Raw genomic sequence first — 12,656 nt, forward strand, 5'->3', positions numbered from 1 at the left:
GTTCAAGACCCGATACATATACATTGTTCGCTCTTCACAATTCCAATGTTCAAAAAGGAGAAAATCCCCGGCCAACCGCTATACCTGTGCACCGAAAAAGAGACTACAAATTGTTTCGATCTTCAGGTAGAGCCCAGTGTTTGAACCACATTCCTGAAAAGAACACCAATAGCAGGCAAAGAGTAAGCAGGAGTATCACCAAAGACACTGGCCAATCCCTTGGCTTGAGCAGACGAATCGGTGTCTTCGTCATTCTGTGCAGGAAGCCTCTCTTGGCCCCGAGTGAAGAGACTCGCAAGCCCACTGTCAATGTGTCCGGTCACATCGCGAGACTGGTTGTTCTGGCTCTTCTGGGATGCCTTGTCCATACAGCCAAGTCGCTGCACACCCACTGCGCTGTCAATGACGATATAGTCACCTGAATAAGAATCCGAGAGCAACGCAACTGGGGAGATCTTGAGGGTCTCTTGGAAGACAACTTCGAATGACGGGACATCATAAATATTGATTTGGAATCGGTTCTTGCCACGTTTTGAGCCACGGGTAGCAATTGCCAACGACTTGGTTCTAGCATTCACAGCAATCAGCTGTGAGTTGCCCGCGCCTGGCAAGTCAACAGACTCTGAGGACTGGATGGTCTTGACAATGTCGTCAACGGTATCCCAAACGGCAACCGAATGGGTGGAAGCAACAATTAAATGGCTTCCCAGGAAGCTTGTCGAGCAAGGATTGCCCAGAAAAACACCGGTTCGTCGGTAGTGCACAGCACAGTTCCGTGCGTCGATCAAAAGAACAAGGCCATCGTTGGCAGCCGAGGTCGATGGCAGGCAGACAGCCAGGACTGAGCCATCCTCGGAGAAGCTCATGCTAGCTGTGTCCAGAGGCGAAGCTTGGGCGTTGTCTAAACATCCCTTCAGGTCAACAAGACCTCGACACTTCCAAGTACTCTGCTCCGGTTGATCTTTAGCCTTCAAACCGCTGCGATATCTAGCCGTTGGACACCAGAAACGAAGAACAGAGTCCGACCCTAGGGTTGCAAACTCGTGAGCACCGGGGCGGGATGCCAAACCAAGGACGGTCGATTGGTGATTCTCGGCGAAATGAGGACCGTCAATACGTGTAACAAGTTCCCATGTATCAGATGAAGCATCCCACTTCCAAAACTTCAAGAAAATCTCTGGACGAAGAGCAGCAATCGATTTCGGGGAGCTGCGGTCAAGTGCCTCCACATCTTTAGCGTGTGGGACCCAAGAGTCAACCGTAGCCAGCCATTTTGCATCATGCACAATATCCATATGTTTGACATCGGGTGCGACAATCTGGGACCCCTCTGGGCTGACGCTCAAAGTGGTCGCATTGGTTCGTGCAAGAGCTTGACGGGAAATGTGGGAGTTGGCACGGATGTCATATGTCTGAAGCACAGCCGCGTTTGCAGGTTGAGAGCCATGTTGATTTTGAGTAAGCTGGTGGGAAGCTGGTACGGCCACAATTAGTCGCTCTGGTTGCTGCGGGTGCAACTTCGCCACAACGGAGCTCTTTGAGGGTTCCGCACGGCCTCCTATGTCTGGGCATAGCTGCAATCCGGTGATAGTGGCGAGGGGCTGCAGTTCTCTCGTCGACATAACCATGACCGAGTTATCGGCCAGTTTAATCACATATGAGCTACCACTAGTAGAGACGACAATGTTGCAGATAGGGGAAGAAAGATGAGGGAGGAATTGCTTCCGGCCTGTGTCTAATTGCCAAAGGACCATAACTGATTCTTGGCCACCTGAGATAATATAATTACCTGTGAAAGAATGAGGTAAGTACTCTCGCTCGAATGCTCGAATCCAGGCGCTATAGGGGTTACATACCATCTTTGGACCAACGTACAGTGTTGACAGATCCTCGGTGCCAGTGCAACTTCCTGGGGGAAGACTTCTTATCGCTGGTTTCTTTGCCAAAGAGGGTGTTCAAAACATTCTGGTAGATTAGAATGGAACCACCACTCTCTCCTACTGCCAGGTCGATCGAGTCTGAGCCTCGGATATCAAAGCAAGTAGCATTGACGGGAAGGGTGGCCTCGCGCCAGCTGTACTGAACAGTCTCAAGATTTCTGAGCTCTGCGCTGGTTGTGGTACCCATGAACAGGCGCTGGCCATCACTGGCAACGATAACACGGCCGTCGTGAGTGACCTTGATGCTATTGATCCTCTGGCTAGTTTCGAGGGCGTTGGTGCCTTGGATCTTCTTGTCTCCCAGCGTACTGATAGAAATCTGCCTTTTTCCATCCTTTTGCGATGTGATAGAAAAGGAGATAGTAGTTTTGTTTCCTTCCTTTTCAATGGAAGCCAAGCTCGTTGAAACGGTTGTCGAGGTGGTTTCCCAGCGAGAAATGCGTTTCCCGGAGCTCCAGTTCCACTTGCTGATAGAACCTGAAGATGTGAAAACAAATAAGTTTTCTTTGTCTTCTGGGCAGATGCTAAACCCAATGATCCTTTGGCCAGCTTCCATTTGCAAAGTGCGCGACAGGCGGGAGGTAGCGGTTGCGAACACTTGAATGGCAGTGTCGAGACAGACTAGGAGATATCTGCGATTGAAACAGGTCAGGATGAGTTTTATAAGATTTCAGGAAGGTGATTCTTACGCCTCATCGTCAGTCAAGATTGGATCCAAGTTGTTGTATCTGCCGCCAACAGGACGAGAGAATGACCACGGCGCGGGGCTTTTTTGCATGTCCACGTCTTGTGTCTGGGCATTGCTATTGGAAGCGTCCTTCGCCCCGTCAATTGGCTCTTCCGTATTCAAGTTCGGGCTTCCATTGCCCCCGGAGACTCTGCGCCTTTTGGAACGCTCTTCATTGGGCCGAGCAGGCTTCTCGGAGGCCGCATCACTGAGCCGGGATCGTTTTTGGTGTCGTGCTGACTGGTTGGCTGGCATTATTGCTGATAAATTAGGGTCAAATCAATATTAAAATCTGGGCGAGAAAAGACGCGACTCAGATAGTCATAGCTCTCACAAATCGGAGCAGAGTTGCAGCGACTCGAGTCTGTTGATCTTCATGGCAGATCGGACTACTTTTTTTTCCAAAGATAAAACAAGGCGGGGAATGTCGGCAGAAAAAGCGCAGTCGTCCTCATTGGGTTAGCCTCGACTTCTGTGATCTTCCGGGAAAAAAGTCTGGTTCACAGCGACATCATTTCTTTTTGACTGACTTCGCCCATCTCTCACCTTGAATCGCCGAAATGATTATCCCTGTTCGCTGTTTCTCCTGCGGAAAGGTAGGCATCCCTCATTAAATCCGCGTATTATCGTTTACTGAACTTGTCATTGTAGGTTGTTGGTGACCTTTGGGAGCGTTACTTGCAGCTCCTGGACGATGGTGTTCCCGATGGGTAAGCCGGTCTCATTTTGTTTCGGTTGTTTCTAGCTGACAATCCGGGTTTGTAGTGACGCTATGGACCAACTTGGCTGTAAAAGGTACTGCTGCCGACGAATGGTCATGACTCATGTGGATCTGATCGAGAAGCTCCTTCGGTGCGTCAAAAGAGGGAAATCCATGTCTTCAGTTGGAAAGTGTTACTCATTATGCACAGTTACAACTCCGCCGAGAAGGACCGCTCCAAGGCTCAAGTATAAAGCCAGTCGGTTCACCAGTCGAGACTTACAACCTGTTGTCCTCATGCCGAAGCTTCCCCGCCGCCAAAGAATGCACAATCGTCACGTCTCTCCTTTCTGCTCGACCATTAAACCTCCCACCATCCACCACTGCTTTTCCTCGGTCAGAAGAAAGTGAGCGCAGTTTGACAATGGCCATCGATAAAGCGTGCGAGCTTGATAGTGGCTCTCGATCTCAGTCAATTTTCACCATTGACCATTACCAATTCGAGAATGTGCCATGTCCAGTGAGGTGGTTTTGGATATGAGCGAACCAGGCCTCGGGGATGAGAGAAATCCCCCGCAGTTGGTTCTTCTGGGTTTTGCATTTAGGGTGGCGTTGCACACTACACAGTGGGATATGGCGTAAAGGAAGGCATTTGCGTTTTAATTTATCGTTATCTTCAATGAAGCTTACAACTCAGCGAGTTGCAGTCTGTAGTCTGACCTAGAGTACGAGTATAATCAATATACTTCCAGTCCGGGGGAGAGATATAATGCATCATGGTCTTTGGCTATAAAGAATGGGGGTGTCTTCCATCTGTACACTCAATCAGAGTTGACTATCGGGGAGATTCCAACTGTTAAAGGTGACAGCTAGAGCTCACAGCTCCCTTATATTTACAAGCCAAGAGCGCGTATACTTTGAGCCCAGCTCAACCAATCACGGTTTTTGCCATATATTCCCAACCGATAACCGACAGTTAGGCGCCGTGATGAACATGCATCAGGACCTCCACCGGCCACTCATATCACGCGGGGCTGCATCCGACTATACTCCATAGAGGACAAAAGCGCTTACCACATTTTACGGCCAATTGAGAGCCACAGTGTATTGATACAATTGGTTATACTGTATTCAATATTATTGTTCTCGTATTGGCAATGGGGTGAAACCCGCATAGAATACACAGCACTTCATCTGAGCTCCTTAAGTCCATCACGTGTATAGTACCAGGTAAGCGATAACCAGGCTCAGCTCCTCCCCTCTTCTTTCATTGTTCCCCAAGGATTCTTTTCGAACCCACTGTTCATACTCTTGGCCATGATGGCCGTCAGGTCGCCGCTATCTGTCCTACCCTATCGCGACGCTGCAAGCGCGGCCTACTACTCTCCACGCTCGGCCCCTATGTAAGGTCCATGTTGCGTAGAGACTGCGCGGCACTGATGTGTGAACAGGTCTATCGATGGCGTTTCCTTCGAGGGCACTGAGAGTTCCCACTCCTCGCCTAATCTGATAAACCGAGACATCTTATCAGGGGCCTCGGCCCCCAATGAGGACAAAACAACTGGAGGTAGCCCTGCAAAACCAATACGTGGATCGCAAACATCCCCTCAGCCTGAGCTCACAGTATGTACCAGCGGCAGCAGATTGGAAACGACTGTCTGGGGTGGGCTCTGATTCTCATAATTGAACAGGTCCAAACCGGGTATACAAATCACGGCCTCAGCACAAGATCGGATGAGGACGAACCCCCACAATCAGTGATACATGCTCCACCTGGGTTCGGAGACTTTGTAGGAGTTCCACCATAGGCTACGCAGCCTATAACGTACCGTTTTGATATGTTGGCTAACGGCGAACCTACGCAAAGGCATCAATGCAACCGACGCTCGAAGGTCCCGATGAGTCGCAATCATCATCCGGCTCAGATGAACAGAATGTTTTAATAAGTGTACCAACAAGGACCAAAAAAGTGATTTAGTCCCAGAGCCTCATTGTGTAACTTGCTAATAGCCCGATCTATACAGGGCAACAGTCCAATCTCACCCCCTCCGTTGACAACTACCGTCGACCCAACAATCGATTGCTCTGAGCGAGCAACACCCCGTGCACAGACGAGACATGAGTTTGATGAATTTGACCGACGTACTCGTTCAAGCAGTTTAGAAGGTATTGTACCCGACCTCTTCAATATTTCTCCTCAATAGGCATTTGGCTGACATTTGATAAGATATCCCCGAAGGTACAAAGACAATGATAACTTTCATACTACTTCGGACGACGCAAGGTACTGACTTCGCTGCAGGACTAACCAGCAAAGAGGCCGAAATCAATGCTCTGAGAGATGCTCTCGCTGAATGTTGGACACTATGTAATACACTGGCTAATCTCAGTTATATCCATCGCGAACGCCTCTTGAAATCCTACAGTGATGATATGCAGGAGGATGCCTGGAGGTCATGTTGGAGACTTTGCCAGAAACTCTATGACACACGAGACGACGACTATGCATCCCAAATTCATCCTACTCTGGATCTCTGTCGAGATTTCTGCCAAGCATTATTTGAAGCCCGAACCCGGGACGCTGATGTCTCTGACTCAGTCTTACGAGTCAGCTTTGAACTGAATAATCACCTGTACAACACCCACGATCGAAATCTCCCAGATGCTTTCCGTGAGAGAACTTTGGATTTCTATATTACATTATGCCATCGACTTATGAAGCAACGGATCCGTATGACGGAAACTGACTCTTTGCTGAGTGCTTGCTGGACATTAGCTGAGATGCTGTTTAGCATTCGCCAAAGCAAGAGAGAAGATAAGCCACTGGATGAAGAGCTGCTGGGGTCAGCGGTCCAGGCGTGCTGGGAGCTTTGCGACATCTTCCGCGAGGGTTGGACATTGCACAACTTGCGCAATTCTGATCGGGGGACCCCACGGCCAAGCCAGACTACTTTCTCACAGGCATTCCATCAAGCGTCTCAACAGTCGGAGATTGATTTTGGGGATGACCCACTTAGCCAACTCGGCAACCCTGAAACCCCGACGACCATCTTTGAGGATGCAACCATCTCCCCCGACGAGGCACCGATCCCCAATATTCTCGTTCTAGGATACGGTAATACTCACGACCCCCACACCAAGTGGTCATCTAATGCATCGAGTATCTCGGAAAAGTCACGGTCATCGGGACATACGGCTTCCTCGGTCAACACTGTGACCACCGTCTCAGAGGACCCCAACCTCACGCGGTTGAAGATTCTAATCACCAGAGCTGCTATCGACAGTGGATATCAGCGAGGCAGTACCCAGAATCTGTCCTCATTCGTGAAATCGCTTCCCTCTGATGCCTTTGGCTCTGCAGCCTGGCAAACCTCGTTGCTGAAAAACTATAGAAAGGTCGTGTCATTTGACCCGGCATTCCGAAACGTCGGCATACAGGCTCGGGCAGGTGCCATCGATGTCGCGCATGCTTGTCAGGCGATGCTGCAAGGTGGCCAGTACTCCTGGCTTCGCGACCTCTACCGTTTTGTCTTCGGTTTCCATCTAGAAGAATCGATGGGTCGCAAAGGCGTGACTATCCAAACGTAGCTTCAATGGCTGATCCGCGAGTCTTTCGGCCCTAGCTTGTCCTATCTGCTGTTTCGCTGGCAATACAAGATCTATTGGCCCTTCGTTGCTTCTTAGAGACCGAGCCGAGTTTGGGTTGGTAGGACGTCAGTATCTAAAGGGGAGACGAGGCCTAAGCCTCATTTCGTGGACTCAGGAATTTTCTTCTATTATGTACAGGGCTTTGATGCGCTATGTTTCCTCTGGCTTAATTCCAGGATGTTCTACTTTCCTATGGGGTTGGCGGAGTTTGGATTTTGCCGGTACATACCTCTATGTATAACCGGGCATGCTGTGGAATATCAACACCCTTGATGAGAGGAATATCCCCTTCGGCTTGGGAGGCGACGTTTGTGGGACTGTTACCATATGCAGATTCTCTCAGGTATCATAGTTGAAACTCGCCTTGTCTGACCGTTATTTTGCACGTCTCCTTCAATATCAAGTTGCCATAAGCACACTCAGGCCTGGCTTAGAAGCCCAACACCTGTCAGCTCCAGGACACAGGATATTCTTGCTATAAAAAGTGGATTTTACTTCTTGCCTTTGAAGCCAATGCAACTATCTCCAAAGCACACCGTCGTCTGGTCTCGGAAAGAAACAAAGGACACGTTTCTGCATTAGCCACTAGCCAAAGCCCTCTGCACCCTCTCTGCGAGTGACATTGAAGGACTTCCCCTCTGTACCTGACGCTCATTTTCTACTAGCATTTACTACCTCTCTCTCGTCTTGGGCTTGAAGTGGGAAATGCTAGTCCGATGTGCATTCTCGGGAGACGTCTATAGGAGTCTATCCATGACTGCGACAATGGGATTACGCCTCTTCGGCTACAATCAGTTCATCTCGGACTCAATTTTCTCGCTAACAGTCATACAGAAAGTGTTATAAGTAGTCACCGATGACCTTCCCGCGTTGGCAATTCAACCCTGGAAGGAACAGGCACAGCACTGTATGAAATTGGTACGTCGTTCCAAAGGTTCGTGGTCTCTTATTGATGTTAAGGTTGCCTTTTCGAAGCCATATTGATGCTCGTCTGAGATGATTGGGCTTGTCGCAAGGGAATCATCAGCGGTGCTATTTTCATGATTCTCGTGGTTATCCAGGTTACTTGCTACGCTGGCAACTCTCATCTATTTTTGGTGGTATCAATGTAGTTCTCTATGCCATATTTGCTATAGCCTATTAGTTTCTGATTAAGGGAGTTAATCTTAAGCTCTTCCTATACGGTACCTTTGGTCTGATATTTTCGATGATGATCATCTTTGCATATCTCTATGCCCCAACCAAACAGGACCTGCTAAAGGTGCCGCTGTTAGTCCCTTCACATATATTGCTAGTTTTGGCGCCACCTGGCTTCCTTTGCCGTTGCTCAACCCAGCTAAGCCCCTATCGAGACGCGTGTGCGCAGGCATGCTCGAACTGCTTATTGAACTTCTTAATCGCGATGGTCATTCCTATCATGATTTCCAACATTCAGCGGGGCACTTGCCTTTCCTTTGCTGTTGTTAACGCTTGCTTCTTGTCTATCATATACTTCTTCTATCCGTAGACTGCTTGTCACTCTGTGGAGTAGGTAAATCTGATCTTTGCCAGGGGGTTCTTGGAAGCCCTATCATGAGCATGTCCGCTATCCGGGACCGATTTGGCGTTTTTGAGATCTAACGTCCAGCATTGGTGATAAACCGGATCACTCAGGTGATAATAACGAAAAGATGTACCAAGATATCTTAGAATATTCCGAGTAATGCTTTTCTCGACAAGGCGTAGAGGAACTTTCAGAAATACGGTTTTTGCTAGGCATGAAATTTTGTAGCTTAAATATTAATATAAATGCTTAGTAAGCAAGGCTGGATACACTATTATTATGATTTAGAAGATATATAGATTTACTAGTAACATACCCGTTTAATGGTATTTACCCGCTACCCCACTAAAATATTACCCCTCTAACTACCTACCATTTTATTTTTCTTGCTATACTACTACGTATCCGATTATAATAAAAACCATACTAAAACGTAGAAAAAATGCTAAATTAAGCTATAAGTAAAGGTTAGCTATCATCTATGCTTATAACAACAGTGTTTCGTAGTTATAACTGGCTAATAATTTTAGCTATACCTATAAGGCTATCTATGATACGCTTAAGCGCTTTAAATAATATAATTCGACTAAGTCCCTTTCCTAAACCGGCCGTCCGAAGCTTGACTCTCGAGCTTGCTGATTTCACTATTTATAAGCGTGTCGGCACCTATACTAAATTTATAGGTAGCTTAGTACTACGATGCCTAGTTACCTATCTTAGTCTATTATATAGCGAGTCTTTAAGTAATTCTGTTTATCGAAACGGCGCTTAAATGAAAGATACTAATTAAGCTCTATATTCTAAGAATGCGGCTGATATTTATAAGAAACCAGTGGCGAGAAAGCTTCTAATCGTAGATCTTTTTAGATAAGTGTTTAGTATAATAAAGTACATCCGTGCGATTTAAAGGGCCTTTACCGCGATTTCGTGAATATAAATGTTTACGTTACAGATATTTTATAAATAGGTTAGACTAGAATTTAACTTCGAAAATGTCTAATACTACTTTGTATCTTTAGGATGGTATTTTAACAATATAACGCGAGGATTTACCTAGCGTATATAATAAAAGAGTGGTTTAAAACGCGGGGGGGGTATACGTTAAGAACTAGTAAACTTCTCCAAAACCCAACTTAGGTCCGACTTCTATAACCTAACCTAACCTAAGACCTAATGCTAGGTACCTATTGGGGCCCTAAGAAAACCCAATTCTGCAGAATTTTTTCAGAATTTTCTACACTTATATTATATGCATTTCTCTACTATTTACGGTTAGATTTAATCCAAATTTTTATTAGATATAGATCTAGATCTAATATATATATATATATATATATATTAAATTTAAAGTGAAAATATTAAGTATTAGTGGAGATAATAAGCTAAAGGTAGATTTTAAATTTAATAATTTTTGAAGTTTATATATATTTAAGATGGTAGTAGTAGTCATACTATTTTTTTATGACCCTCTATAATTTATTTGGATTTTTAAAAGTCTAATAAGCTATTATATTATTGTAATTTATATAATTTATATATTAATTCTATTAAATATTCTAAATAAATATAAAATTCTATATATAAAGGGATACAAAATATACTATAAACGTACTATATTAAAAAACTTAGCGTATTTATAGTGTTTATTACCTAATTAGGTACCTAGGGGTTTTGTTAGGTTACCTAGTTAGACCTAAAACCTAACCTAAAGCTAGGTTAGGTAGGGTTAGGTCCGGGTCTAATTAGGTCGTGGAGAAGTATAAGGACTAGGCTACTTACCTACCTAATCTAATTATAATTAACCCTATATAGCGCTAGGCAAAAGTAAAGCTTATTAAGATCTTTCTAGAGCTTATTAGTATAAGAAGAAAGGAGGTAGACTAGTATTATTTTAAATAATAGTTAGTAGAAGCTTAGCTTATATTAGATTAGGCTAAGATAGATACGCTAATATTAAGTATAGTAGATGCTTAAAAGTAATATAGAAGGCCAAGGGCTATTATATAAAATATTAAGCGAGATTTTATTACACTAGTATTAGTTAGGCTTATTAATTCGTTAGAATAATATATAATATAGTGGTACTATATACTATAATAGTGATATATATATTTTAGAATAGTAGCCCTAAATAGTAGATAGGTAACTAACTACTTTAGACCTATATATATATACTAATATAGGTTAGGTAATAGGATCTCCCCTATACATTATACTATATCGTTTATATTTATAGAGCTCTATTAGGGCGTTATTCTCTATAACTACTATAGATCCTTTCTTACAGGGTCTAAATTATTAGATACCTTATAAATTCACTATTTTTAGGGATATTATCTACTATTTACTTAGTATATTAGTAGGGTTCTTCTTTCTAGCTTTATATTATATTATAAAATTGACAATTTTACTACATATTTAGACTACTAGGCCTAATACCTATATGGGGCTTTATAGTTATATAAAGTATTATATTTATATAGTAAGTGTTATAGTAGGGTATTTACTATTTATCTAGCGAGCTAGGCCCCCCAAAAAACACTATAGTAAATACGATATATTCTACACTAATACCTTAATAACCACAATTTTATTTTACTTAATTATATACCCGTTTAAAAGTATTTACCCACTCCACTTTTTCGGGTGTATTCTTAATATATATATATATCACTTATATAGTATATAGCACCGCTATTTTATAGTCTATAATAATATAATTAAATTTTAGGGTTGCTTAACAATAGCGCTTTCGAAAATTCGATTAATATTTTGTATAATACCGCTTAGCCTTCCGCACTACTATTAAACGTCTTATTATACTTGATATTAGCGTATCTATCCTTACTTAATCTAATACCCTCTAAGCTTCTACTAGGCATTTTTTTAAAATAATACTAGTCTATCTCCGATCTTCCTATACTAATAAACTCCGGAAATAATATAAAAGCTTCACCTTTAACTAGTAATATACTAGTTTAACTAGGTTTAAATTAGGTAAGTATAGGGCCAGTCTTCGACGTATACTCTATAAGTTTTAAACTACTCTTTCGTTTCCTTCGCTAGGTAAATCCTTACGTTATCTTACTAAAATACTAAATTAGGGGTGTAGATTAGTATTAGACCTTTTTCGAGCGTTAAAATATACGACTTTATAGTATAGCCCCTCTCTAAAGCCGATTCTTCGTCCTATTTAATAATTATTAAATATATTCGACCTCCTAGCTAGATTCCAGCCTAAACTATTTATAAAATATATTTAGCGTATAATTTTATATTTATAAGGTCTTTATAAAGGCCCTCTAAGACTATACGAAAGCACTATTATAGTCTAAAGTTCGAAATTCGTTATACCGAACACTCGTCCGAAAAGATCTATAATTAAAAGCTTTCCTACCGCTATTTTCTCGTAGATATTAGCCGCCTCCTTATAAGAGAGGGCTTAATTAGTATCTTCCTTTTCGAATACCGTTTTCTAAGTCCGAATTGCTTTAAAACTCGCTATATAATAAACCGAGACGGATAACTAGGTATTATTATATTAAGCTATTTATAGTTCTAAAATAGGTGCTAGCGCGCTTATAAAGAGAGGTAGGTGCTAGCTTAAGAGTAGACTGCGGCATATCCTCTCCATTGGATATTGGGTCACATACCATATCCGCAAACTGAGGATATCCATAGATATCCGCGAGGATATAAGGATATTTTGCGGATATCCACACTAGCATAAACCATCTACTTAAGAGGTAGTTATGTGCCTCTTATACAGCTTACCAATTTATTTTTTAGAACAAAAGATACATATATTCGGTCCTAACTATACTACCGACCTTATTTATCCTATTGCTTAATAAAATATTAAGAAATAGTCTTATATTAGGCAATCTTTATCGCCTTTATTATTGCTTATAGTATCAATCTTATTTTTTAAATCTATTAGAGGATATAGGTCAGTTTTTTTTTAGTTCTATAGTACTTTACTATAGAAATATATATTTACTCTATATAGTAGGATAGGATATTTTAGCTAAACTAAGTATATATAATTAAAATCGCTATTTCTCGGTCAAATCTAATAAGCCTAATATAAAAAAAATG

The 12,656-nt window shown here is 43.0% G+C and overlaps 3 protein-coding genes across 3 annotated transcripts; 2 read left to right on the forward strand and 1 right to left on the reverse strand.

Moving 5' to 3' along the window:
* Positions 1–122: 122 nt before the first annotated feature.
* PENARI_c019G06302 (WD repeat protein) lies at positions 123–2,922 on the reverse strand (the record flags this gene model as incomplete). Its single annotated transcript, XM_022634798.1, has 3 exons — positions 123–1,789; positions 1,857–2,572; positions 2,630–2,922. 3 exons carry the CDS (start codon positions 2,920–2,922, stop codon positions 123–125), a joined length of 2,676 nt encoding a protein of 891 aa, XP_022485438.1.
* Positions 2,923–3,227: 305 nt separating this feature from the next.
* PENARI_c019G11462 (DNA-directed RNA polymerase core subunit RPB10) lies at positions 3,228–3,621 on the forward strand (the record flags this gene model as incomplete). The annotated part of the gene is made up of 4 exons (XM_022634895.1): positions 3,228–3,263; positions 3,319–3,377; positions 3,433–3,519; positions 3,579–3,621. 4 exons carry the CDS (start codon positions 3,228–3,230, stop codon positions 3,619–3,621), a joined length of 225 nt encoding a protein of 74 aa, XP_022485315.1.
* A 1,066-nt stretch (positions 3,622–4,687) lies between these two features.
* Positions 4,688–6,955, forward strand: PENARI_c019G04494 (uncharacterized protein; the record flags this gene model as incomplete). Its single annotated transcript, XM_022634768.1, has 6 exons — positions 4,688–4,770; positions 4,819–4,990; positions 5,059–5,157; positions 5,235–5,315; positions 5,392–5,533; positions 5,595–6,955. The coding sequence occupies 6 exons, from the start codon at positions 4,688–4,690 to the stop codon at positions 6,953–6,955; spliced, it is 1,938 nt and encodes a 645-aa protein (XP_022485383.1).
* Positions 6,956–12,656: the final 5,701 nt, after the last annotated feature.

Source organism: Penicillium arizonense, assembly GCF_001773325.1.
Source record: "Penicillium arizonense strain CBS 141311 chromosome Unknown PENARI_contig019, whole genome shotgun sequence".
Lineage (NCBI taxonomy): Eukaryota > Fungi > Ascomycota > Eurotiomycetes > Eurotiales > Aspergillaceae > Penicillium > Penicillium arizonense.